Source organism: Mus pahari, chromosome 8, assembly GCF_900095145.1.
Source record: "Mus pahari chromosome 8, PAHARI_EIJ_v1.1, whole genome shotgun sequence".
Taxonomy (NCBI): Eukaryota; Metazoa; Chordata; class Mammalia; order Rodentia; family Muridae; genus Mus; species Mus pahari.
In genome coordinates this window covers 4225628-4249400 of record NC_034597.1, presented here as the reverse complement: position 1 = coordinate 4249400, position 23773 = coordinate 4225628, and the positions used below count along the sequence as shown (strand labels likewise).

Below are 23773 nucleotides of genomic sequence, written 5' to 3'. Positions count from 1 at the left end.
GTGTGACTACATTTAAAAGGTATTTATCTATATATTTCATTCTCTTACTTGCAAACATTTCAGGTATTCAAGGACCCAGAATTACATTTCTATTTTTCCTTACAGTCAGATCTGGTAGAACATTGTGGTACATGTGTACTTAGTCCCCATCTGTTACACAGGGCAGACATTTCTCACAGCCTATATTGCCTGCCCATATGCACTCAGTACATGTTTCCTAACTACTTTATAGGTAAAGAAACTGAGGCTGGAGGATGACTCTTCACTGAAGGCAGTACTTCTTAACTGGCCCCTCCCTGGTAGGTCTCCAGCTCCTGTTATTGACCGGAGCTAATTTCTAAACCCAACACAGCTTTTATACCACTGGCATGCACTATATCTGCATCTCTCTCTCTCCCTCCTCCTCCATTCCCCATCTCTCTGTCTCTCTCTGACACACACACACACACACACACACACACACATATGCATACACACAATATTTTTTCACCTCCCCAGAACAAATTTTCACCCTCTGGGAATGACAGCAACCTTTGTTAGAAACATATGAGCAGTCTCCACAGGGCTGTAAGTCTGATGGAGTCTTCTTTTTCTTTCTTTCTTTTTTTAATTGGATATTTTCTTTATTTACATTTCAAATGTTATCCCCTTTCCCGGTTTCCCTCCCTCCCTGAAACACGCTATCACATCCTCTCTCCCCCTGCTTCTATGAGGGTGTTCCTCCACCCACCCGCCCTCTTCATAGGACCAAGGACCTCTCCTTCCATTGATGCATGACAAGACCATCCTCTGCTACAAATGCAGCTGGAGCCATGTGTACTCCTTTGTTGATGGCTTAGTCTCTGGGAGCTCTGGGTGTGGGTGGGGGTGTGGGTGTGGGTGTGGGTGGGTCAGCGTTAGTTGATGATGTTGTTCTTCCTATGGGGTTGCAAACCCTTTCAACTCCTTCAGTCCTTTCTCTAACTCCTCTATTGATGGAGTCTTCGAACTCAGGCTCTGACCAGTGTTTCCACTTCACCACTACACACTACTACATCTCGTTAAGTGTCACCTCAGTGTTTTTTGTTCACTCTCAGGGTGATGGCATTTGGGACTTCCATGGCCTTTGCTGTCCCACAGTCTGTTCCCTTGACACTGTACCAGTCTATCTGCTTGCTGAAGGCTCTCTCTCTCTCTCTCTCTCTCTCTCTCTCTCTCTCCCTTATTCCTCTCCAGCTTCCTCCTGATTTGTCACTGGTTGTCAGCTTCCCAGGGGTTCTTCCTGGACCTTACTTCTCTCTCAGGCTATGTTGAAGCACAATATACCCTTAGCCTTCTTTAAATAGCCTTTATACTCCGTTATGCTACTCACCCAATTCTTTTAATGATTCCTGGGGACTATAGGGCTTTGTGTCTGAATCAGCAAGCATACCACAATGGGACCAAGCCCATAAGCACTGTATAAACAGCAGGAACTGGCATACAAGACCAGTTTATGCAATGACAGAAATGGCTTCATAATTTCATAAATAAGGGAATACTTAGGCAAATCTTCTAAACTAGTTGTCTTTCTAAGTCTGAACTGTCCCCTCAGAACTACCACTTGCTGGCTTTCAGTTCATATTTTTGAGGGTTACAGTGGTGAAGCAAAGTTTGGGCTCCAGAGTGAAACAGAGTGGACATATTCCATTCTTCCAACCACAAGCTACTCTGGAGGTGGAATCACCATGTTGAGACCTCACTGGAGCTATCCAAAGACAAGGACCCTTCTGCTGGGATGGAGTGATGGAGTCTAACACAGGCCAACGGGAGCCCATGAAGAACAAACCATCCGAGCCATGTCTCTATGTCCTTGTTCTATCTTCCAAGACCAGCCACACCTGATGCCCCTGGAACTTTCAGTGTAATGAGTCAGTACTAGGGTTTGGGTTTTTTGGGGTGGAGGGAGGTGCTTAAGGGAACTTGATTTGTGTGCTAAATACAACCAAAAATGTGCTCTGATAACATTGCATTTTGCCTGGCTCACAGCAGCAATTCAACAAATGTCAGCTCTCTTTCTCTCCCCAGGTCAAAGAAAGGAAAGTACCTGCCACATAGATGGCGCCCCAGGAGATGGTGCCACTCAAGTGTTTGGAACAGTGTCTGGCACTGGTGGCCGGCCTGTTGAACATGATCACACTCTCCAGCAGGAATCGGGCAGGAGAGAACTCAGAGACCCTGGGTTTGATTTCTCCACCTTTTCATGAATGACTCCATCACAGCGTCACCAGCTCCAGGTGAACACGCTCCGATTCCACAAGGCTGGCTGCAAAAGCCTGCTGCCGTCGTGCACGGGCACGGCGGGGGCCCAGCTTGCCGCCTGCGGACATAACCCCTGAGGTTTGGATGAGCCTGCACTGCTGTCAAGTCCCTCTGTCAGCCATGAGAAGACGTTGCTACTCTAGCTTCAAAGCCACACCACCATGGGGACTTGCTGGTCCTCTCTGTGAGCTTCCCTGTGCTGCCCCTTTCTTGTGAATCACAGGGAAAATGTTGGACAGAGAAAAGGCCCTTGTTCCTCCTGCATGGCCTCATGCTTTGCCAACATACGCGTCTCAACACGAACTCAGTTTATTTTTCCTGCTGTCAGAATTGCCTTTTTCTTTACGGACATTTTTTGTGCACTGCCATCCTGTAGATGAAGCCTAAGACTCTGGACATGTTGAACTATCCTTATGGCAGGATTAGAAGCCACGGTCAGCAGAGCAGCAGCTACACAGAAGCACTCCAGCAGGTCTCAGTCTGTAAACCTCTACCACTTAGGGGGGCTGAACAACCCTTTTACAGGGGCCGCACGTCAGATATCCTGCATGTCAGATATTTACATTACAGTTCATAATAGTTCCAAAATTACAGTCATGAAGTAGCAAGGAAGATAATTTTCAGGTTGGAGGTCAGCACAACATGAGGAACTGTGATAAAGGGTCACAGCATTAGGAAGGTTGACAACCACTGTGCTATGTTCCTATGTGGGGAGTTACTGTCACATACTTGGGGAAGGCTGAGGTGACCTTGTCCTCAGTTGAGAACAGACCTGACACTATACTGCTAATCCATAAATGCTTTGTGTCGAGCCTTCCCTCAAAGCCCACCTGTGGTAATGAACACTCAGCACTCACACTGACGCTTCCTCAGGGCCAGACACATCTTTCCCTGCCTCTGAACGCTCGTCCTCTGATCCCCACTCCAGCTTCATCTCTCCCCTAACCTCTGCTTCATACACAGCATGCAATTCTAAAGTTAGATCCCCATTTACATCAGTGTCAAAGGCAAGGTGGAGGTGGTGTGTACCCTTAATCCCAGCATGAGGGAGGCAGAGGTGGGCGATTTCCAAGTTTGAGGCCAGTCTGGTCTACAGAGTGAGTTTCTGGACAGCCAGAGCTACACAGAAAAACCCTACCTCAAAAACCTGAAACCAAAGAAGTCCAAAGGCCGTCTGGGCCTGTGTCTCCCTGACACTCTCTCTACTCCAATCATACTCACTTCCTGGCTGTTTCTGAACAATCCAGGCATGCTCCTGCCTCAGTTACTTTTCACATCTTGCCTCCTATATGCTAGAAAGGGCATTTGGTTAGGCTAGAATGGAGTCCAGGTTTTGGGTGTCTGCTTACAAATGATTGCCCCAATCAGGAGCACGGCCGCTCTGAGCACTCGGAATGCTCACTTCTGGGCCCCAGCTCGACCCAGCTCTCTCCGGATGTAGTGTTTTCCTTTCCTACATGAGCTCCCTTAGGGATATGCTTTAGACATTGCTGTCTCGCCTGCCTCCCTGAAGCACGAGGCCGTGAGAGCCGAGCTTCTGCATCCTCACATCTGCTCTGCTCGTCTCCGCGAGATGCTCTGACTCAAACTTCACGGAAATGAGGGGAAGGGGATGAGGAACCAGTCCGCTGCAGCTTGAGGGATGAAGGTACTGAGGCTCACGGCTTGAGCATTGTCCGTCAGTGTAGGAAGATGGCCAAGGAGAGAACTACTTCATCTCCACAAACCAGCAGCTCGTGGGTGGTGCTGTATACTTCCAGGGTGGATCTTTCCTAAGGACTTAGGACAATCCAGCTGACAAAATTAACCGTGACACTGGCTGTCCTAGTTTGCTTTCTACGGCTGTGGTGAATACCTTGACCAAGAGCCTTGTGTCTGGGGTCAGGGGGCGGGGAAGGTTTGAAGGAAATCAGGCAGGAACTAAAGCAGGGCAAAGACAGGAACCAGGAAGAAACACTGCTTTCTGGCTTACTCCCCTGGTTTTCTTAGCTACTTCTCCTACACAGTCCAAGTCACCTGCTGAGAGATAGCACTGCTCAGCCCACAGCACTGCCCAGTCCCGCCTGCATCAAAGCCCCCACCCTTGCCCCCAAGTGTGTGCACAGTCTAACAGAGGCAATTCCTCAGTTGAGGCTCCTTCCCAGGACACTATAATCTGTATCGAGTAATAAAAACTAAGGGCACACTGCTAATTCTTGTTAGATAACCAGGAGAACACCGGGATGCTCGAATGATGACGGCAGCCTGGCCCCACATCTGCTTTAGCCTGATTCACTAAACTGAAGTGGCTGGGACTCTCTCTCCAGCTGAGGACTCTGGACCTTCTACACAGAGCCATAACCCCCTCATGGGACTTATAGTGAGAACTTTCTAGGCAATAATGACGGAAGTATCTGTTTTGTGATCGCCCAATTTGACTTTCACCAAAAAGCTATAAAGTATCTGAAAGATAAAGGCTACTTATTGTACTGCATGGACACTTCAAACTAAAGACATGGTCTGACAGGCTGGAAGCCCTGGGGAACTTGCCAGGTCCTTTTGTAGGTCTGGATGACTAAAATTCAAAAGAGAAAAGGAATTTGAATCCATCAAGTAGCAGAGCCTGGGTGAGTATCGATCTCCTGGATTACCCTAAGTGCTGGGATCCCAGAGGCAGGTCTGGCCTGTGTCACCTTCCCGAGACAAAAAAAGTCTCCAGGTGTGAGACACAAGGTAAGGGACTGCGCACTGCTTCAGCACCTGAGCATGGATGCAGGCCATGCAGGTAACTCCCTGGGAGCGGGAAGTGGTACCTGGCCGCCCACCCCGTGTACTCACCTCCAGTACACCAGCACGGCAATGAGGAGGACGAGGCACACGAAGGTCAAGGCTGAGACCACAATCAGGGGGATGATCCACTCCATCCTCCCGGGGGAGGGGCGGCTTATCATGCCAGAGGTGTTCTTCTCAGCTGCAAGACAAACACCTCGGTCAGTGGACAGATGAGGGCGAGCCCTGGAGCCAACGCAGTGCTGGGCTCCACTTCCTGCAGACCTGGGCTGTACTGAGCCACCCGAGGGCAAGAGGGGCGAAGGGCTGTCCAAACCCAAATTCTGCGCTCGTGCCCGTGGTGCTGTCCAGTGGCCAGCAGGATAGGTCTGCCTGTGAGACTCTAAGGAGAGCTCTGTGGAAGGCCGACTCCAGTCTTACTCTAAGGACGTTCTCTTGGATGCTCTCAAAAAGGGTTTCCTAGATGCAGGAACCAGGACAAGCTTGTTGGAACTGCGCTGGTCTCTGGTGTCGCTTGCTTCTCACTCATCCCTCTGTCTTACCGTGGACAGCAGATGGTTCTGGGAAACCACTTCTTGCTAATAGATACAGCCACGGCTGGTCATCTGTGTGAGACTCCTGCTTTGCTGGCTAGAGTGGCCCTGGGACACACATTAGAACAGTGAAGGTCTTATCCCAGTATCTAGAAGCCCATAAAAACAGATACTAGCAGGCTGGAGAGATGGCTTAGTGCTTAAGAGCACTGACTGCTTTCCAGAGGTCCTGAGTTCAAATCCCAGCAACCACATGGGGATCTGTAATGGGATCCGATGCCCTTTTCTGGTGGATCTGAAGACAGCTACAGTGAACTCATATAAAATAAATAGATCTTAAAAATAAAAAGTAACCAGATAGTAGCATCTCCCGGTATCAGCACCATAGGCTCTGCGCAGCAGCTCCTGTCATGCAGACCGTGAGAAGGCCTGGTCCTCCTTCCACCCATCACCTACCCTCATTCTTTGCAAAAGCCCAGATGACTACGGACAGGGAATCAGCCCCCCACCCTCACCACAGCACATCCCTGCCTCTAAACGGCAGCCTGAGGTTCAGGGTAGAAATCTGGCAACTGGCGCAGCCCTCCTCCTGGTCACCCACTACTTCTCACCCCAGCAGATCTTTCTTCCAGCATCTAATATCTTCAGAGGCCTCTAGATGCCTTTGCAGGACAGGTGAGTCTCTCTAAAACTATGGGACAGGTGCCTGGGAATGACTGGGGTTGTTACTCCTCACCATCCTTTGCCTAGATGATAAATTAGGAGGAGGAGAGGCAGACCTGTGGAGAGCTAATCTCAGTGGAACTAATGTGATGCCAGGGAAAGTGCAAGGGCTTGGGCTGGGGAAAATACCCAAGGCCAGAACCAACCCAAGGAAGGAGAGTTTGGGGCAGGGTCTGAAGGGCAAAGTGTGTTCTGAACCAGAAGTGGGCATTAGATCTCATTACGAATGTGTTCGAGACAGAGGGATTGTGGAAGCATAACTTATGCGGAGGGGACCAGGATAGAAAACTAGAAATCAGATCAACCAGGGCCTTGCAGGCTGAAATCGAGGACATGGAATTCTGTTCTAATGGTGTAAGTTGAAGTAGAGGTAGACAAGCTTCACACTCATTCTCTCCTCTACACACTGTTTTAATAGCAAAGCAGTGGCAACCGCCCAGAGGAACCAGAGTGGCAAATGATGCTAATTTTTCAGGGCTCCAATCAGGGGTCAGGCAATTATCTGGGTGCTGGTACCGGCATGTCAAAGACCTGGAGGTCCTGCCAATGGGACAAGTGTCAGGAGGTTTGACAGCAAAAGCCACATGACCAACTAACTCTGTTTTTACCCTGGGATGCCCTCAGGTACCAGGGGATGCCTAGTGTCATTTTTTTTTTTTTTTTTTTTTTGTTCTCCCATACCTTACAGAAACTCAACACTTGACTGTGCTCCCCACTGAGCCCTATACAGTCTCGGGTACTGCTGCCATCCTAGGATCTAAGACCACTACAGAGCTTTCTTGGCTTTAGGAGGACCACTGGAGTAGCCCTGTGGTCATGAGGATCAGTGACACACCAACTGTCCCTGAAACTGAGTGTGTATCTGTGCTGGGTCCTGTCTGCCCCTTCCTCGTCCTTCACAAGATGAACAAGGTCTGTATACAATCTTCTCATAAGCCCTAGGCCAAACAGGATCCTGACGCAAAGACTCCTCCATGTCTGAGTAGGGAGGGTTGTAAATTCATAGCCAACTCTGGCAGGGTTAGACTGAGTTACATCATCCTAGCATTGTGTGGTGTTGTGTGACATTGTCCCCAAAGACAGCATTGTGCAAGAGACCTCAATCCGCAGCCACCTGCGGCATCCTGACACTGACAGGCCCATCTGTGGCTCATGGCAGTCTTTCTCTGAAGGCCTCAGATGGGGGTGCTGCTGGGTTTCCGAGTGAGGTGGAAGACAGTCAGCTCCATTGCCAACCTCACAGAACTATCTTGTCTTGTACTGGGGACCTGTAAGTGGTTCCGTTTCCTGTTAAAGATCCCACAATGTTACTCTCCTGAACCATGGATTCCTGCTCCAGAGGGAAGAGAGAGAGTGCCCAGCTAGCCGGCCTGCTGAACTCTAGCCTTGTCTAAGCTTTGGTACCTCTGGAGCATGAAGCAGGGTTAAGATCACAGGATCAAATCTTGGCTCTGCCACCTTGTGTGTAGCCTTTAACCAGTAATCTAATAAGCCTGCTTGTACCCGGACTACTTCTTCTATAAAACAGGACACAAGAGCACCTGCCACACAGTACTAGGGGCCGTGGGGGTTGTCAGCTTGACTAGGTCTGGGATTAAGCAAAATTCAAGGGTCTGCCTACACCTGTGAAGGATTTTCAAATTACTTCAAGTGGGAAGACTCGCCTTTAACCTGGACCTTCTGAGGTGGAAAGACCCCCGTTAAATCTGGGCCACACCGTCTGGTGACAGCTTATATAAAGAACGTGGGAGAAGGAAGGGCTTGCTCTTTGCCTGTTTTGCTTCCTCACTCTGGCTGGCAATCCCATTTTCCCTGGCATCATCCCAAAGCCTACTTCATTTGGATTCCGGCATATAACGAAGACCAGCTGAGACGTCCAGCCTCTCGGACTTTCCATCAGGAGACAGCCATTGTTGGACTGGCCAGACCACAGCCTGTAAGCCACTCTAATACATCCAGTTTTTACACATTATAGATTCGTGCTGACAGGTCCTTTTCTCTGGAGCACCTTGACCAACACAGAGACTCTCACCGAGAAGATATAGGCAGTGTACCCACACCAGGCAAGTGCAGAGCACAGTCCACTGTCGCCCCTGTGACCCTCACAGCACAGGTCACATACATGCTTTCTGCGGCCCCACGGGCTCCCTAAGGCAGGGCTGACCTCCATCTGTATGCAACTCTGGGTAAATGAAATACTGTTAATAATTACTATGGTCAGTTTCTCTATGCCTCAGTTTCTTCCTCTGTAAAAGGAGGACATGGTACTGTCCTGTGCATTGTGGAGCAAATCTGTACATGGCATTTAGAGTTGCCTGGTCCTTACCCCGGCTATCATTAGCTGTTGTGCCTGTCACCATCACTCCTGACACCTGAACTAGCCTAGCCACATCCATTGCTAGTGTCTTTCCTTGCAGCCTAGAGCATCACGGAGGGGATGGGAACACTGCCCGAGTGGCTGCTGAATCTGACTCCTCCCTGTTAAGACCTGAGTGTGGGGGTCACACAGTACTTCAGACAGAGAGGGCCCGATCACAGGATTCTGTCTACCTAGCTGCCACCGGTCTGGCCTGTAAGACACCATGTAAGCTGATGCTAAGTTATGCCTGTACAATTCACCAGTCAAATGCAAAGGAACCCATGAGGCCCCTTGTTCAAAGTTCATTGAGGAGTTTCCAGGGGGGAGTCCAGTAATGTGACTGCAGGCACGTGCTGTTCTGGGCACAGGTCCCCTGCGCGTCCACCTCAGATGCTCACAAAGCTGCTGATTCTAACCAAGGGCACCAGTGGCTGATGCCACCAATCCCACCTCCTACAGAGAAGGGTCTTGGGCTTTCGGGATGTACTCGCTTCAGACAGAACCCCCTTCCAATCGGAACTGAGCTCTTGCTAGCCCGCTCGGGGCTATGAAGAAAGGCGGTAGGGAACCATAACCACCTCCCTTCCTCTCAGTATTCATTTTCCCATCCAGCAGCAATTGAGTGCAGTGCCTTCATTCTGTTTTAAAAAAAAAAAATTCAAAAAAAGAAAAGAAAAACAGTTTTCAGTGGCATATGTCATCACTGAATTAACGCTGTTTGCCTTTTACTGGCTTGGCTCTCATCCCAGTAGAAGCAAATAAAACCGAGTACAATGTACTATAAATGCTACAGGCAGAGAGACATCAGATGGACCCAGCTGAAGTGCTTCCTGCCTAATGAAAAGACTCGGCTCCAGCCATAGGTCAGGAATGACTGAGACCAGACTGCCTGTGAGAGCCCACCCAGGACAGAGAAAAGAGAGCCACGGAAGGGGGTCTGCACACTCACAAGTATACAGCCTGTTCTCATCGAGGGTGACCTCACTAATGTCCTCATTAAATCCACCCACTGTGCGTGCACACTTGTGCATGTATAAGCACATAATATAAAATGTACCACTTTAAGCATTTCTAGGTATACAGTAAGTACATAAGCAGGGTTCAGTGCTAAGCCTGTTAGGAAGCTCAACTTCCCAACATTCTCATCTTACAAAGATGAGAACTGCACTTACTAAGCCACACCCTGCTACCCACTCTCCCAGACTCTGGTCCACACAGGAACTGTCAGGTCTAGGGTCTTTCAGAGGAACCACACAGGATTTGCATTAGTGATTGGCTTATTTCACTTAGCATAATGTCGTTGAGGGCTGATCCAGGGTGTGTGTGTGTGTGTGTGTGTGTGTGTGTGTGTGTACTGTATCTGTAAGAGTGAAAGCCAGAGGACAACTTGTAAGAGTTGGTTCTCTCCTTCCATCATATGTATCCTGGGGATGGAGCTTAAGTTGTTAGTCTTCATGGTAGGTACCTTTAGTAGCTGAGCCATTTTACTAGCTTTGGCCTTTAAATTAACGACTCCTTTTCTCTCCCCAAGGAATCTTCCTTCAAAGGAAACGAGGTAGAGTCTATCAGCTTTGGCACTGTAGATTCTTAGGGCCAGATATCTTCTCGCTGTGGAGCTCTGTGTGTGCTGTTCCCAGGCACCATCCCTGGCCTCTTACCAATAGATGCCAGGAGTACCCACTCCATGGCCCTCCACGGGGGAACTGAACACCTGATGGAGAATCTCTGCTCTACATGGAAGAGTGTCAGCTTTTGAAGAATGCATGTGACAATGTTATTGACCTGTGTCATCTCCAAATGCCTCACGCTGCTTACTCTGGGAATAGTACCAGAACACACAAGAGGCCCAGGAATACCTCAGACTAACAAAGCCTGCCTTGGGCCTGGCCCCACCACATGCTGTGACCTGCTGCTTACCCTCAAGGGAGTACCTTAGGGTGAGTGACATAAGAAAGTGGCCACAGCACAAGGAGAGCTCTCAAGGTACAAATGGGAATCCAGGATGTTTTTATTTCAAAAAGTAACTTGTTAAAGTTGGGCGCCTGAGAGCTTGAGGTTCTCAACACGTCTTCCAAGGAGCAGTGTTTCAAGATCTCAGCGTCCCCCATTCTGACTCAGCTCTCAGCAGAGCAGAAATTCAGGAACTTCCCATGTCCCTTCTTGCACTCGAAGCTCATGGGTCATATAACACCAGGCTACAGGTGATATGTGTCACCTGCCACCCCTGACCCGGAACATCACCTTCAGCACCCAGCTCAGGACAGGCCTGCAGAGACAGTAAGCTGTTCTAAGCAAGCTGTGATTTGAAAACATTCTCTCACCTAAGGAGACATAGTAGCCTTGCCCGAAATCATGAGCTTGTAGCTGACATGGACCCTGAAACCTTTCTGCCCATGCATGCTGTTCCCACACTACTCCAGAACTTCCTCAGCTGGCTTCAAATCTGTCTACATTGCAGGCTGTGGCTCCTAATGATGGGCCATTTCCATGCAGCACTTAACCAGAGGAGACCTAGGGACTAAAGTGTGGTAGAAAAGGGTTTGATAAAGAGCACACAGACACACACACACACAGACACACACACACAGACACACACACACACACACACACACACACACACACACACACACACACACATCTCCAGACTCCACGATCCGGCTACTACAGTGACCTATGAAGGCAATGGTTACTCTAGTGATGGATAAATGCTAAGTGTTCCCCCAACCCCCCCCCCCAGCCTAGGAACACGTTTGGCTTGTTCCAAAGCAATTTGCTTTTTAAGATTTAAAATCTGGGGTATTCTGCACAAAAACTAGGATTTCTGACCCGCAAGGAATTTCCAGTGGCAATAGTCAGAGCGGAGATGGCCAATATTGAGAAAAGGTAGGCTGTTGAGAGTTCTCTGTGGTCCTCTACTCTCCTTGATGGCCTGGTCGCTCCCTCTCACTTAGATGCCCCATTTGATTTCTGCCTGTTAAGAGTTTACTACTCCTTCCACAGAAGGATTTCTTTCCCACTCCCTAGGAGACAGCACTAAAGGTTTCCTCAAAGGAAGTGCAGTGAGGTCCCCACCATGGAAGGACTCTAAGCAAGCCTTGGGGACACTGGCTGAAATGTCACAGACTTTCCTCATTTAGGCATTGCTGGTTCTTCAAGGACCCTGAAGATCGACTCAGTGACTGCTTTTTTACTTCACGGGAAGAAAATATAACTGTGGAACAAACAACGTATACTCAAAGCCTCTAAGACCAATCTTCACTAACATTGACAATGATAATTATTTCAGTCGACACAAAATAAAACCAAGCTGCAAGACCCAGATGGACAACATGGTGGGGTGGGTGGGAAAAAATGAGATCTGGGAACTACACACCAATGAGGCTCTGCTGGTCTCCCCACCTGGAGTTACTCAAATCCTTTATTAAACAACAGGCATATACAATGTTTGCATTTTATACCAGAGGCTGGAAAATGAGATATTGTGGACCAAATCAGGCAACTGCCTCTCTTATAAACAGAACTGCCTAATGCACAGCCACAACCCACAACTGACTCTCTATCCGTGGCTGCTTGGTGCTACAGGGCTGAGAATCGTGGCCTGTGGAATCTGTTATTGCTCACTCTCTTCCAAAGGTTTGTGACTCACAATTATAACACAGAGCCACTTTTATTTATTTATTTATTTATTTATTTATTTATTTATTTATTTATTTATTTATTTTGTTTTTCGAGACAGGGTTTCTCTGTATAGCTCTGGCTGTCCTGGAACNGAACTCAGAAATCCGCCTGCCTCTGCCTCCCGAGTGCTGGGATTAAAGGCCTGCACCACCAGGCCCGGCTCAGAGCCACTTTTAGATTCAAATCGCCAACATTCAGAACTATCTCTGCAGCTTTAGGGAGAAGTGGTCCTTTCTGCTCTGACTACAGCGATCGCAAGGCAGATGAGTGCTCCCGAGTGGGGGTGGGGGTAGGGGTCATGTATCCCAGGCTGGCCTTGAACTTCTGATCTTCTCCTCTCACCCTCTGAGTGCTGAGTTACTGGTCTGGGCCACCGTGCCTGTATGGTATGTGTGGTGCTGAGGCTTGAAAGGGCTTTTGGCACAAAAAGAAGTACTCTGTCAATTTAGCTACATTATCAAACCCCTGTAGGTCTTTTTAACTCCAGGTACTTGGAGCTGCTCCGTAATGTTCATTCAGATTACAAAATAGACCTCCTGATGCCACCTCAAAGCTCCCACTGTTACTTTGGCTGCAGGCACTCCCTTCTTCTCAGCACTAATAAGGCCAGAGCTTTATCAGCAAGACCTTCTGCCCTGACTGAGAGGCACTCATCAACTTTATTCTGCAGATAAGCAGAAACTTGCTTGAAGGTCCAGTGAATGGGGCGGGGAGGGAGCTACTGAGTTGAGTAGCTACTCCTGCAAACTTTAAATGTATTCTGACCAGAGGGATGGAAGCTGGACTGGGGAAGCTCTACTCTCTTCTCCCTTTTCCTGGGGTCTGGGATCCACCTCCTGCTTCCTCTTACAAGAATCAGTCTTGGAACCCCACCTTCCAGCTTCTCAAGCCAGGAATGTCCCGGTTCAAGCACAGGACAGACGCTGTTTTCAGACACTTGGTAAAAGAGATGTTTCTCAGGAGCAGGCTGGGCGCATTCAGTCCAACGCCACCCCTTCTCTTAAAAGAGGAAGCACACTGACCCAAGCCACACAGCTATGCCCATCCCCACACACAGGAAAGGTTAACGGCATAGCTCACTTCTCTTGCTGGCATCTACCCCCGGGCTTGCCATCTCAATTAGAATCTAACCCTCGGCCTGGCTAATGCTCCCTTCACTATCTTGGCTTTCCCAGTGTGCGAACTCCATCCTTATTATTCCTCTCACTCCTGGTTTAGGGTCTCTCCCCCTGCCATCCCAGCAGCCTAGAATGTTCTTCCATGGGTCTGTGAGTGGCTAACTCCCTACACTGGTCCCACTGCAAATGCTATTTAAGGTCACGCAGTTTTTGCTGTGGTATCCTAAACTTTTCCCATGAACATGTACCCCCCAGAGAACAGAAGTCTCCATCAGTGGTCTCTTCCTAATGCCTTGTCTAGAGCCTGGCATACAGGAAGAAGGAACTCCTTATTTCTTTATTATATTTAACTGCAAGAAATTCAAGTGTTAGCCATCAGTTTCTCAAGGGAATGTCTAGTTCACACAAGAACAGCACCATCCACGGCTCCACATTTCCTTCATTCATACAAGACTCCTGTGCCTTTCCATCAAATTGCCCCATGCTCACCACCACCCACGGGAGACCCCTTCTTAGGAAAAAAAATTAGTTCATAGCAGCTCTGAGGGAAAGTAATTCAACACATGAAAATGTATTCTAAGTTGTATGTTAACATACGAGATCTCAGCTTTAGATGAATTTTAATGTTTACAAGTGCAAAAGCAAATAAATATTTACCAGTTGCCTTTTTTTTTGCACTCATAATTCCACAACAGCTTAAATGGAAAAAAAAAAAAACAACATTGTTGCTAAATGTCTTGCAGTCTGGCAACACGAAGGGTTTCTTATTAAGAAAAGCCCTCACAACAGCCACAGCACAAGCCTCAGGATGGCTCATTAAATCTGAGCATGTGACTGAGGCAAAACATCCACAGTGGTGTCAACTACCTGAAGATCCCAGGGCGTGGGGGCCAAGCCAGCCATGCCTGCTTCCCCAGCTGGAAATGGGGTATTGCATGTAGCCAGCTTTCCAGCCACGCCTGCTTCCCCTGCTACAGATGGGGTCACTCATGAGGCTATCCGTGACTTGTTACAGCTACCCTTACTCATGGGGTACAATCATGGACTACTAAGGCCAGGAGGCTCCAGATTGGACATGTCACCTTTTTTCATTTAGGGTGGGTCTCCATCCTCCTCATTACTGTCAGTCACAACATCCCAACTCTATCTTCTATTATTCTTTCATAAGCAAACATCCCAGTTGGGTAGTTTCCTGCCTTGCCAAAAACACCCATGTCAGCAGCTTGTTCTCCAACATCCCTGCTACCTAACTCCTTGGAATGTACTCTAGCCAGCTGCCATCAGTCATTTTTCTGTCACCCCCTCTCTGCCAGGATGCAGGTAAGGAGTGCCCCTGGCAGATTGTCCAGCTTAGCGCCCGGTACAACAATAGTTATCAGGAAATAAATTGTTTGTATTTCATAAATGATTAAGGAATAAAAGCATGTGTTTGTGTGTGTGTGTGTGTGAGTATCGGTTGCATGTGTGTGTACATATGTGTAAGTGATGTGTGAGTGTGTGTGCATGTGAGTGTATGTGTATATGTGTGAGTGTGTGTTTGTGTGTATGTGCATATGTGTGTGAGTGTATGTTTGTGTATGTGGGTGTGGGTGGGTGTTTACATGTGCATGTATGTGTGTGAGTACATGTGTGTGTGTGCACTCAAGTTTGTGCATCATGTATACATGCAAGTGAAAACCGGAGAACAACTTTGGATGCTGCCTCTCAAGGGCCACCCATCTTGGCTTTTTGAGACGGGTTCTTTCGCTAACATAAAACTCACAAAGCTGGCTATCTGGCCACTGAGTCCCAGGAATCTGACTCTGCCCACCGACTGCAGCAGTTACAAGTGCATGTAACTATGCTTGGCTTAAAAACAAACAAACACACAAACACACACAATCCATGGGCTTGGGGAACAAACCTCATGCTTTTGAGGCAAGCGATTCACTTTCTTTTGGCTATTACCCTCCCCACGCCCAGGAATACCGTCAGAGTGAGCACACTTAGATCCAGTGCCTACTTTCTTCATTTAGATCTCTGTCTGAGGCCTTGGCTTTCTCTGAAGTAGACAGAAAGATAGGGAAAGACTTGTTCCAGTGAGAGAATGCACCTTATCAGAATGACACAAAAAGAGGTGGTTTCATGCATAGAATACCAGGGACACGGATAACCCCAAGGAGCTAACTACTTCCCCAGTCCTCACTCCCCAGCTCCCCAACTTTTAGAAATAGGTCGAGCCTGTGCACAACAGCCCAAACCCTCAAACCCCACTTACCTGGGTTAACAGTGATGAATCTGCTATCCTCAGAAAATCGGTCCCCTCGGGACATAGGCTTTTTAGATGGCATTTCGGGCCTCCTGGGATCACTCCCTGAATAATGTTCCTCTGTGGCTGTTGGGGGCACTTGGGTGGCTGTGTCCACAAGGGGATCCAAGCCTGGGGCAACATGGCCCGGCTGGTCTGTGGCAGGGGCAGGGTGGTCCTGCCTGCGCCCAGGTATAGTCTGGTGTCCTCCCTCCTCTGAAGTCCTGTGAGGGGAAGAGGGGGTGGGGGCAGGTGCAGTCCGGTCACTCTCCGGGGCAGTGTGAGTAGCCTCGCTCTTCTCCTTCTTCTCAGAGTCCTTCTCCTCCTCCTCGTGCTCGCGCTCACCATCCTCACTCTCGCTTTTCTCCTCCTTCTCTCCCTCCTCTGTACCCTCGCTGTCCTTCGTCGGTGCCGAGTCGCCCTCCGGCCCAGGGGAAGCTAAGGCCTCGGTGGCAAGGACTGGCCTCCCTGCCTGCTTGCTGGCCGCGGAGGCGGTGGGGAGGCGCGTGGGCCACACGGTACTGGGGAAGGAGGAGATGCCACCACCACCGAAGCCCAGGCCTGCCAACAGTGTGCTGGTGACCACAGAGGCCACTGTAGCTTGGCTGCCACTGGAGGAAGGGCCCATCCCCGTGGCCATGGAAACAAATGAGAAGGGGATGCCGGAGGATGTCCAAGTGGAAGAGCCAGAGCTGATGGGGGCCATGTCTGCTGAAGAGGCAGGAGAGGCTGTCGGCTGAAAGGGCCACCCAGGGTGTGGAGAAAGGGAGATGAAGAAAAAAAATGTAGAGTGTATCAGTAACCAAGAATCAACTCAAGGCCCCGTTCTGCAAAAACCCAGACTTTAGTCTCCTCTCTTATGGGTTTTCATAAGCTACAGTGTGAAAGCTGACCACTGCTGGTCCAGGGTGACCAAGTCTTACTTCAGTGGCTTTAAAATTACTTTGAATTGAAACCTTAACTAGTGTATCGAACTCAGGTGTTCTCCGATGTGGCTCAGGGCTGGCCTAGATGGGGAAACAGCAGCATTCCGAGTAAGTCATAAACCGTCCAGGTCAACTCATCATGGGGAGGGGTGGCGAGAGGCAGGAGTCAATGTGTGCTGTTTTGCTGGTGACCGCCTAGCTCCGAGATGTGGAAAGCCAGCAGACGGAGTCAACGCCGCTGTCATACAGCAAGGAAGCCAGCAAAGCCAGAGGGAGGGTAACCAACCCGGGTCAGCAATGGCAGTGGCAGAAGTGCCAGGCATACTCTGGACATGGGATCTAAGACGGAGCTCCTGCCTTTGCAGCTTCTGGTTGCATGCAGCCCAGCTGCAGAGCCTTTGGAGCATCTGCATTTCTCCACAGTTCAGTTTCTGCCTCTGTAGCCTACAACACTCAGGGTGGCAACAGGCGCTCCACTCAGCTCATCATGCTACCCATTCTCTGGGTAGGGAAACTGAGGTGTGTAGGGGATAGGGAACTTATTCAAAGTGCATGACTATGACACCTCGGTGGCAGGGCTGCATGTGGGAAAACCTCAGCTCATCCTTTCCTTCTGCTGAACAGGGTTATATTCATATACAGCATCTTCTTCCCAAAGCAGGAGGTGTTCTGGGATAATAGCTTAAGTTCAGCCCTTACAAGCAGGTATAGAAAACCCCAAACTATACCTTACTACTTATACTAGCATAAAACAATTAATCAGAACAAGGCACATTTTGGAACGTCATTCAATTTCACATGGAAACCTTGCAGTTTAAGGATAGCCATGAGTATCGAAAAATCAACTCTCACATAAGATTAAGTGCCAAACACAGAAAAGCCCTTCAACTGAATGTTGAGTTGCCTCCTTGTCTCACTGTGTGATGATGGGTCCATCTGTTTAACTCAGTTTCTTCACCTTCACCCTAAGGTCTTTGAAGATGCAAACAGAATAACTTGTGTCTGAAAGCTGGGATGTGCTTAGTGAGTTTCAGGTTACGATTATCCCAGCACTGGTCATTTCTTATGAGTAGCTGTGGGTGACAACCTCTGCACTGCACCATGAGGTGAGTGAAGGGCTCTGATGGATTAACTCCCATATCATCTGATCCCAGCTCTGCACTGCACCATGAGGTGAGTGAAGGGCTCTGATGGATTAACTCCTGTATCATCTGATTCCAGGGATCATACATAATTACATATCTGAGATATTTTTATTTTGACTAAATTATATATCAGATGCCACCAATATTCCTGCATGGCACAGTAAATTATACAGCAAAACGTATGCTTGTCTCTGAAGGGCTGCATGTGTACAGTTCAACAACGTTATGCTGACACCTTGTGGTCACAGCTTTGACTGCATCCAAATTCCCACCTGTGACAGCGGCCAGCGTTCTCCACTTACCACTCCTGTTTTCACAATCCTGGTCCCTTGGAAGATCCGGGTAGTGTTAGCTGAGAAACAAAGAAGCTATGATGTAAACAACACACAATGCTCAGATGTGCTCCCAATAAGACTTTCCAATGGACACACACATCTAAACTACACATAATTTTCATGTTACAAATATTATTTCCTTGTGCACTTTCCAACCACTCCCCCTCCAAGTCATGCAGACATCGTCAGATGACTGGGGTCTAGCCAACTGTTTCTGCCAAGCAATTCATCTAAACTCTGTAATTATTAAGGTTTTGTTTCATTGAGAGAGAACTTCAACAACAATTACATCTAACACCTGAGCAACTGCATTATGGTGCATTTTCTTTCTTTTTTTTAAGAAGATCTATTTATTATGTACACATAATTTTGCCTGCAGGTATGCCCATAGGACAGAAGAAGGCACCAGATCTCATTACAGATGGTTGTGAGCCACCATGTGGTTGCTGGAAATTGAACTCAGGACCTCTGGAAGAACAACCAGGACTCTTAAACCTCTGAGCCATCTCTCCAGCCCAGGAAGCAATTTCAAGAACTGTTGGGTTTCTGGGTTTCATATATTTTTTAAAATTTAAATGGGGTTGTATAACCCAAGTGTTTTTTCTCTATTGCCCCTTTGTTCACTAATTCTCATCCTTTCAATGACTCTAACATGCATCTTTTACTTATGACATACTTATGACAGTTTACTGTTTTCTAAATTTGTATTACATTTATGTACATATTTATTAGAAGGCTGGGAACGGGATGTATGTGGGAGAGGGGGGTGCACATGGTGGAGACCAGAGGACAACTTGGCCAAGTTGGTTCTCTTGGTAGATCGTGTGGTTCCTGAGAACTGAGCTCGGCTCACCAGGCCTGGTTGTCAGTGCCTTCACAAATGGAGCCATCACCCCAGCCCTGTAGTTTATCTTAAATTAATCCTCTTACTTTTCCGGCAGCACCTCTATTGCTCTCCTCTCACTGTGTGCTGCTGTGTACGCTCTCCCTGCCTGTCTCTGAGAGTGTCTACATATGTTTTACACAGTAACATGATTTTATCTCCAATGCTTGTCGCCCTAGCTGGTGCTCATGCTTCTTATAGCTCTGCTCTCCTATGTGGGTGTCTTAAGCAGTGCCACTTTGGTGTCTATCAAGTTGTATGAAGAGGCAAAGAATATGAAATTTAGCATATTAGTCATTTTTAGTGTCTGCACCAGTAATGTTCTGTGTATTTGCTTTACTGTGTAGCTGACCTCTCCACCAGCCGTCTCCAGAACTTCCTTATCTTGTAAAATGAAACTCGGGGTGCAAGCTCACAAACTCATTTCCTTTCGCATGGCCCCTGGAGACCACCGTGTAGCGGGGTTTTCCATTTTTGCGTATGACTACTCTAGATACTACTGCATATAAATGTGATCATGCATATTTGTATTTTGTAACTGATGTATTTCATTTGGCATATTGTCCTTAAAGTCACCCCTGTAATGAAGGCATAGACCAGAATGTCTTTATTTTTTTAAAATGCTCAATAACTGTCTCTATCACACCTGTTTAGCTATTCATCTGTCGAGGGACATTGGGCTCCTGAATAACACTAAACATCGTAACTTATAAAAGAAACAACAATCCCTTTTTGTGGCTAATAGGGGCATTTTAAAAACTAAAGACCTGCCTCATATACACACAGCATCAAAACCCTGAAAAAAATGCCAGTAAACATTTGTTATGCTTTTCTCCTAATCTAGAAATGGCAAGGGACCTACACATATTTCTGTTTGCCCTGCAAATTTAAAACAAAACAACACCAACAACTCTCAAACCCCAACCACCCCGTCTGTGGTAGTAACTTCAGAGAGTCAACCGCTCCTCTTCTTGGACACATGGTGTCTGTTTTATCACACATGTCCTTGACTGGTGCCATGGACACCTGAGTTCACAATCCCCTGCCTAATGGGGTACTCGTTTTGTTTTAAGTACAATGTGCACGGACAGAAATGTGGAGACGGATCTACAAGTCAATACAACTGTTAGATTATGGGTCAAACAAGGCAGCTAGGGTAGTGAATCTAACCTGAGACAACATACAGCCTCCATGATCACTGAGCTATTCTCACAGATGTGCACATCCTGTCTCCTTAATAAAAGACAAACAGCTCCCACGAGCTCTGCCTCCTATGTTCTTTAAAGGGATTTGAAGAAGGCTGATAGACCCAGTAGCCCATCCCTGAGTCTGCTGGCTCTTTATTAGTCCTGCTGCTATAGCCCATTTCCTTCCAGGAAGTGTAAGGGCCAGTCATGGCTGCATCCTCTGGGCACGTGGCTTTGACTCTGAGATCTGATTCCTTTCTCCTGCCAGACTGTCTTAGGTCTTAGTGACTTCAGGAAGTGCTGATATTGGTCACTCTCAGGAATCACAGCAGCTCCAGGACCTGTCACTTGTCACAGCAGCTCCAAGACCAGCTACCTGTCACTTGTCACAGCAGCTCCAGGACCAACTACCTGTCACTTGTCACAGCAGCTCCAGGACCAACTACCCGTCACTTGGGGCTTTCATAAAACAAACACTGAGGCTCCGATTTGCTTAAGCTGCGACAACTGATTCCCCTGTGGTGTCTTTTAGTTCCTCGGGAAGATCTGCCTGATGAGTTTCCGCTCAGAGAGAAGGCTCCAGAAGCCTTGTCATGTCCATCAGGCCTCTTCTCAAGGATGAAGACCTGGTGCGGTGACTGGCGTGTACTCTACAGTGTCCACTGCTGTCTATGGGCCATGGAGTCTTAGAATAAGAACACAAACTCTGTTCAGTAGCTAAGAGATTTACCTCAAGTTCCTTGCACTCTGAGCATAATTTGCCCATTTGTAAAACCAAACCAAACAACCCGTCCCCAACAACAAAGCAAACACACACACAAACAAAACCCCAGAGAAGACCCAACGTGATCAGCTCTGCGATCATGTTGGTTGGGGTGAAGCAGCTGAGTGCACACGGTCTGTAATGGGAGCCCCGCTGCTCTAAGTGTCTCTTGCTATTATGTGTCGTGGCAGCTAAGTATATTTATTGGTATCTTAGTTTTGATGCCGTTGCATTGATTTACTTGCTCATTGCGTGTGCCTGTGCATATCTAGCACAGCATGTGCAGTCTGTGGACCTGCCCTGGAGGTCAGAGGTCGACCCTGTGAAGTCAGTTTTCCCCTTCCCCCACGTGGATCCTGCGGGTTGAACTCGGGCACGCTGAGCAGGTGTTTACCTGCTGAGCTGCCTCACCAGACTGATGAATTAGTCTATTACACAGATCAGAAATATCCTTACAGTCACTCTATGTAGTCCTCCATGGCTCCCAGGCTCCCAGATCTGATGCACATTTATCTCGAAAAGCAGTTACTATGAGGAAAGCCTCTCTGGGATTCTTGAAGATCTTGTTTTCTTTATGAAAACTTGAGTCTGGATAGGAGGTGAGTTTTGGACCTGGCTCTCTCTAGTTCCTAGGAAGGGGCAGTGGGCAGACATTGCTGAGGATCCAGGCTGGCATGGGGATAGCATGGGTGTTGCGGGAAAACCACTTTGCCTGTGTAGGGAGGTGTGGCCAGCGGATCTGCTTCTTTATCCACACAAGGAGCCACCTCCTGCCCATCTTTGAGCAGAGATGGGAGCGAACACCTGAAGACACCAGCCACCTTCAACAAGCCACTGTGACCAGACATTTAAAATGCTCCCTGGTTTGAATTTCTTGCTGATGGGGCCTTTTTAGAATTGCATTATACTATAAACCTTTAATTTTTCAGAGTCTATGCAGAAGGCAGGCCATCCAGGGCCATTCATCAATGGAGGCAGTTCTGCAGCTCTCAGGCTCCTGGGCCAGGCGGGGAGGCCTAATCATGATTTATGGGTCTCAAGTTCGCAGGCCTGGCCGCAGGTTCCCTGGCTAACCTCCCTTCTCATCCCCTTTGCCACATAGACCTGCCGTGCGTGGCTCAACACATGAAATAATACATTCTAGCTATATGTGGACACAGATTTATTTACGAGAAGATACAACTGTGGTAAATTTCAGTTAACTTTAAAGGGATGGATGAAATCATTAGCAAAGCATTTTAAAATGCCACATGTAAATTCTAGTTCCTGGGAAGAAATCTCTGCTGGAGAACTTCCTCTCTGGATTCACCATTAACTACTACCTTCCTAGTAAACCTCACAAAGGCCGAAACTTTATGACCACCGAGAAGTGAAAGGTTTATAATGTAATGCAATCCCAAAACTGGGGCATCTGGATGTCACAGTTTCTGGATTACAAAGGTTCAACTGGTAGAGTCTAGGCAAATACTTCACAACAACATACAAGGTGCTTCTGGTTCACAGTCCTGTGATTTTTGCTTACACTAATTACTTAATGATTGTCATCTGGTGTTACTGTACAATGGCCCCTGTGAATGGGCCTGTAAATGCTACCAGTTTTTGGTGTGTTGAATAGCAGCTTTGGGAAGATAGATAACGTATTTTCTCAGCATGGCACAGGGATGATTAGCAGCTGGGACTTGAACCCAGCACCGTACAGCAGAGACCAGCTCCAACCTGGCATTCTTCAGCACTGAGTGGGCTCGCCAGTCAGCAGGGCCATCTTGCTAGGATTCGCATGCCTAGGCCTCACTGCCAAGATTTGGAGGCAGTTGGGTTGAGAGGGCCTCCCGGGCTTCCAGAGGCTGTTGCTCCAACCTGTCCACATGCTCTAGAGGGCTTGTGATCTTATCCCTGCCCCTGGCAGCTTCCCGGAGAGAGCTCACATGTTTAATTAGATCCACAACTCAAAAAGTTAAGAATCAGTTGAGCGCAGTCGAATAAACCCAGTGACGCTCTGTTACAAAAAGACATAGGAAGCAAAATCCGGGGTTAGCAGTGGGCTGGAGAACAGGCTTTTCTGTTTATAGACAGTAAAGCGGAGACCCTTGAAGAAGCCAGCAGCTTGAGCAGCCAGCATCGTGGATTTGGTGTCTGTTATGAAACTGGACCACAGTAGATTGCTGATTTCTGTAAATAATACTAGAACCAGTGCTAGGTTGTGGTATGTGAGAGACTACATCTTATCATCACTTCTGTAGAGAGTAAACGCACGCCTTGTATATGCTAAGCACATGCCAATCTCCAATGTAGCTATTTAAAGTTCTGGCGTTTCTGGAGCCAGAGCTGCTCAGCTGTCAAAAGCGCTTGCTTGAAGAGGAGCTGGGTTTGTTTCCTATTTGGCAGCTTACAACTGGCTGTAATTGAAGTTCCAGGGTATCTTCTGCCCTCCACTGGCTTCCATGGGTACTGCATGTATGTGGTACATGCACATGTATGAAGCTACAACACTCGTACCCATAAAATAAGGTAATAAATGAAATTCCAATATTTCGTTTATGAAATCTTTGGGCTGACTTTGCTTTTTCAAACAATCATTCCATTAAAATGCGACAAAGCCAAGTTTTATTTGCTTCACCCTCAATTTGGCCCTAGATCCCCCTACAAGTCCCCAGTCAGCACAGAACATAGACCTCCAGACTGGGAACCTTGAAGACCCTGTACACACAGACTTTTCTGTGTGCCTTGCAAATTGGAAGGACAAATTTTATGTCTTAGGTTCTAGTTCTTTTTTTTTGGGGGGGGGGG

The 23773-nt window shown here is 47.9% G+C and overlaps 1 protein-coding gene across 2 annotated transcripts in view; it reads right to left on the bottom strand.

Moving 5' to 3' along the window:
• Window positions 1-23773, bottom strand: part of Ptprg (protein tyrosine phosphatase receptor type G) — a 677472-nt gene that overhangs the window by 70811 nt on the left and 582888 nt on the right. For both annotated transcript variants that reach the window (XM_021204227.2, XM_021204228.2), the window contains exons 11-13: window positions 18121-18170; window positions 15718-16483; window positions 5098-5230 (exon numbers count right to left, since the gene is read on the bottom strand). In XM_021204227.2, coding sequence (XP_021059886.1) covers window positions 5098-5230; window positions 15718-16483; window positions 18121-18170 — 949 coding nt within the window. The remainder of the gene's footprint in view (window positions 1-5097; window positions 5231-15717; window positions 16484-18120; window positions 18171-23773) is intronic.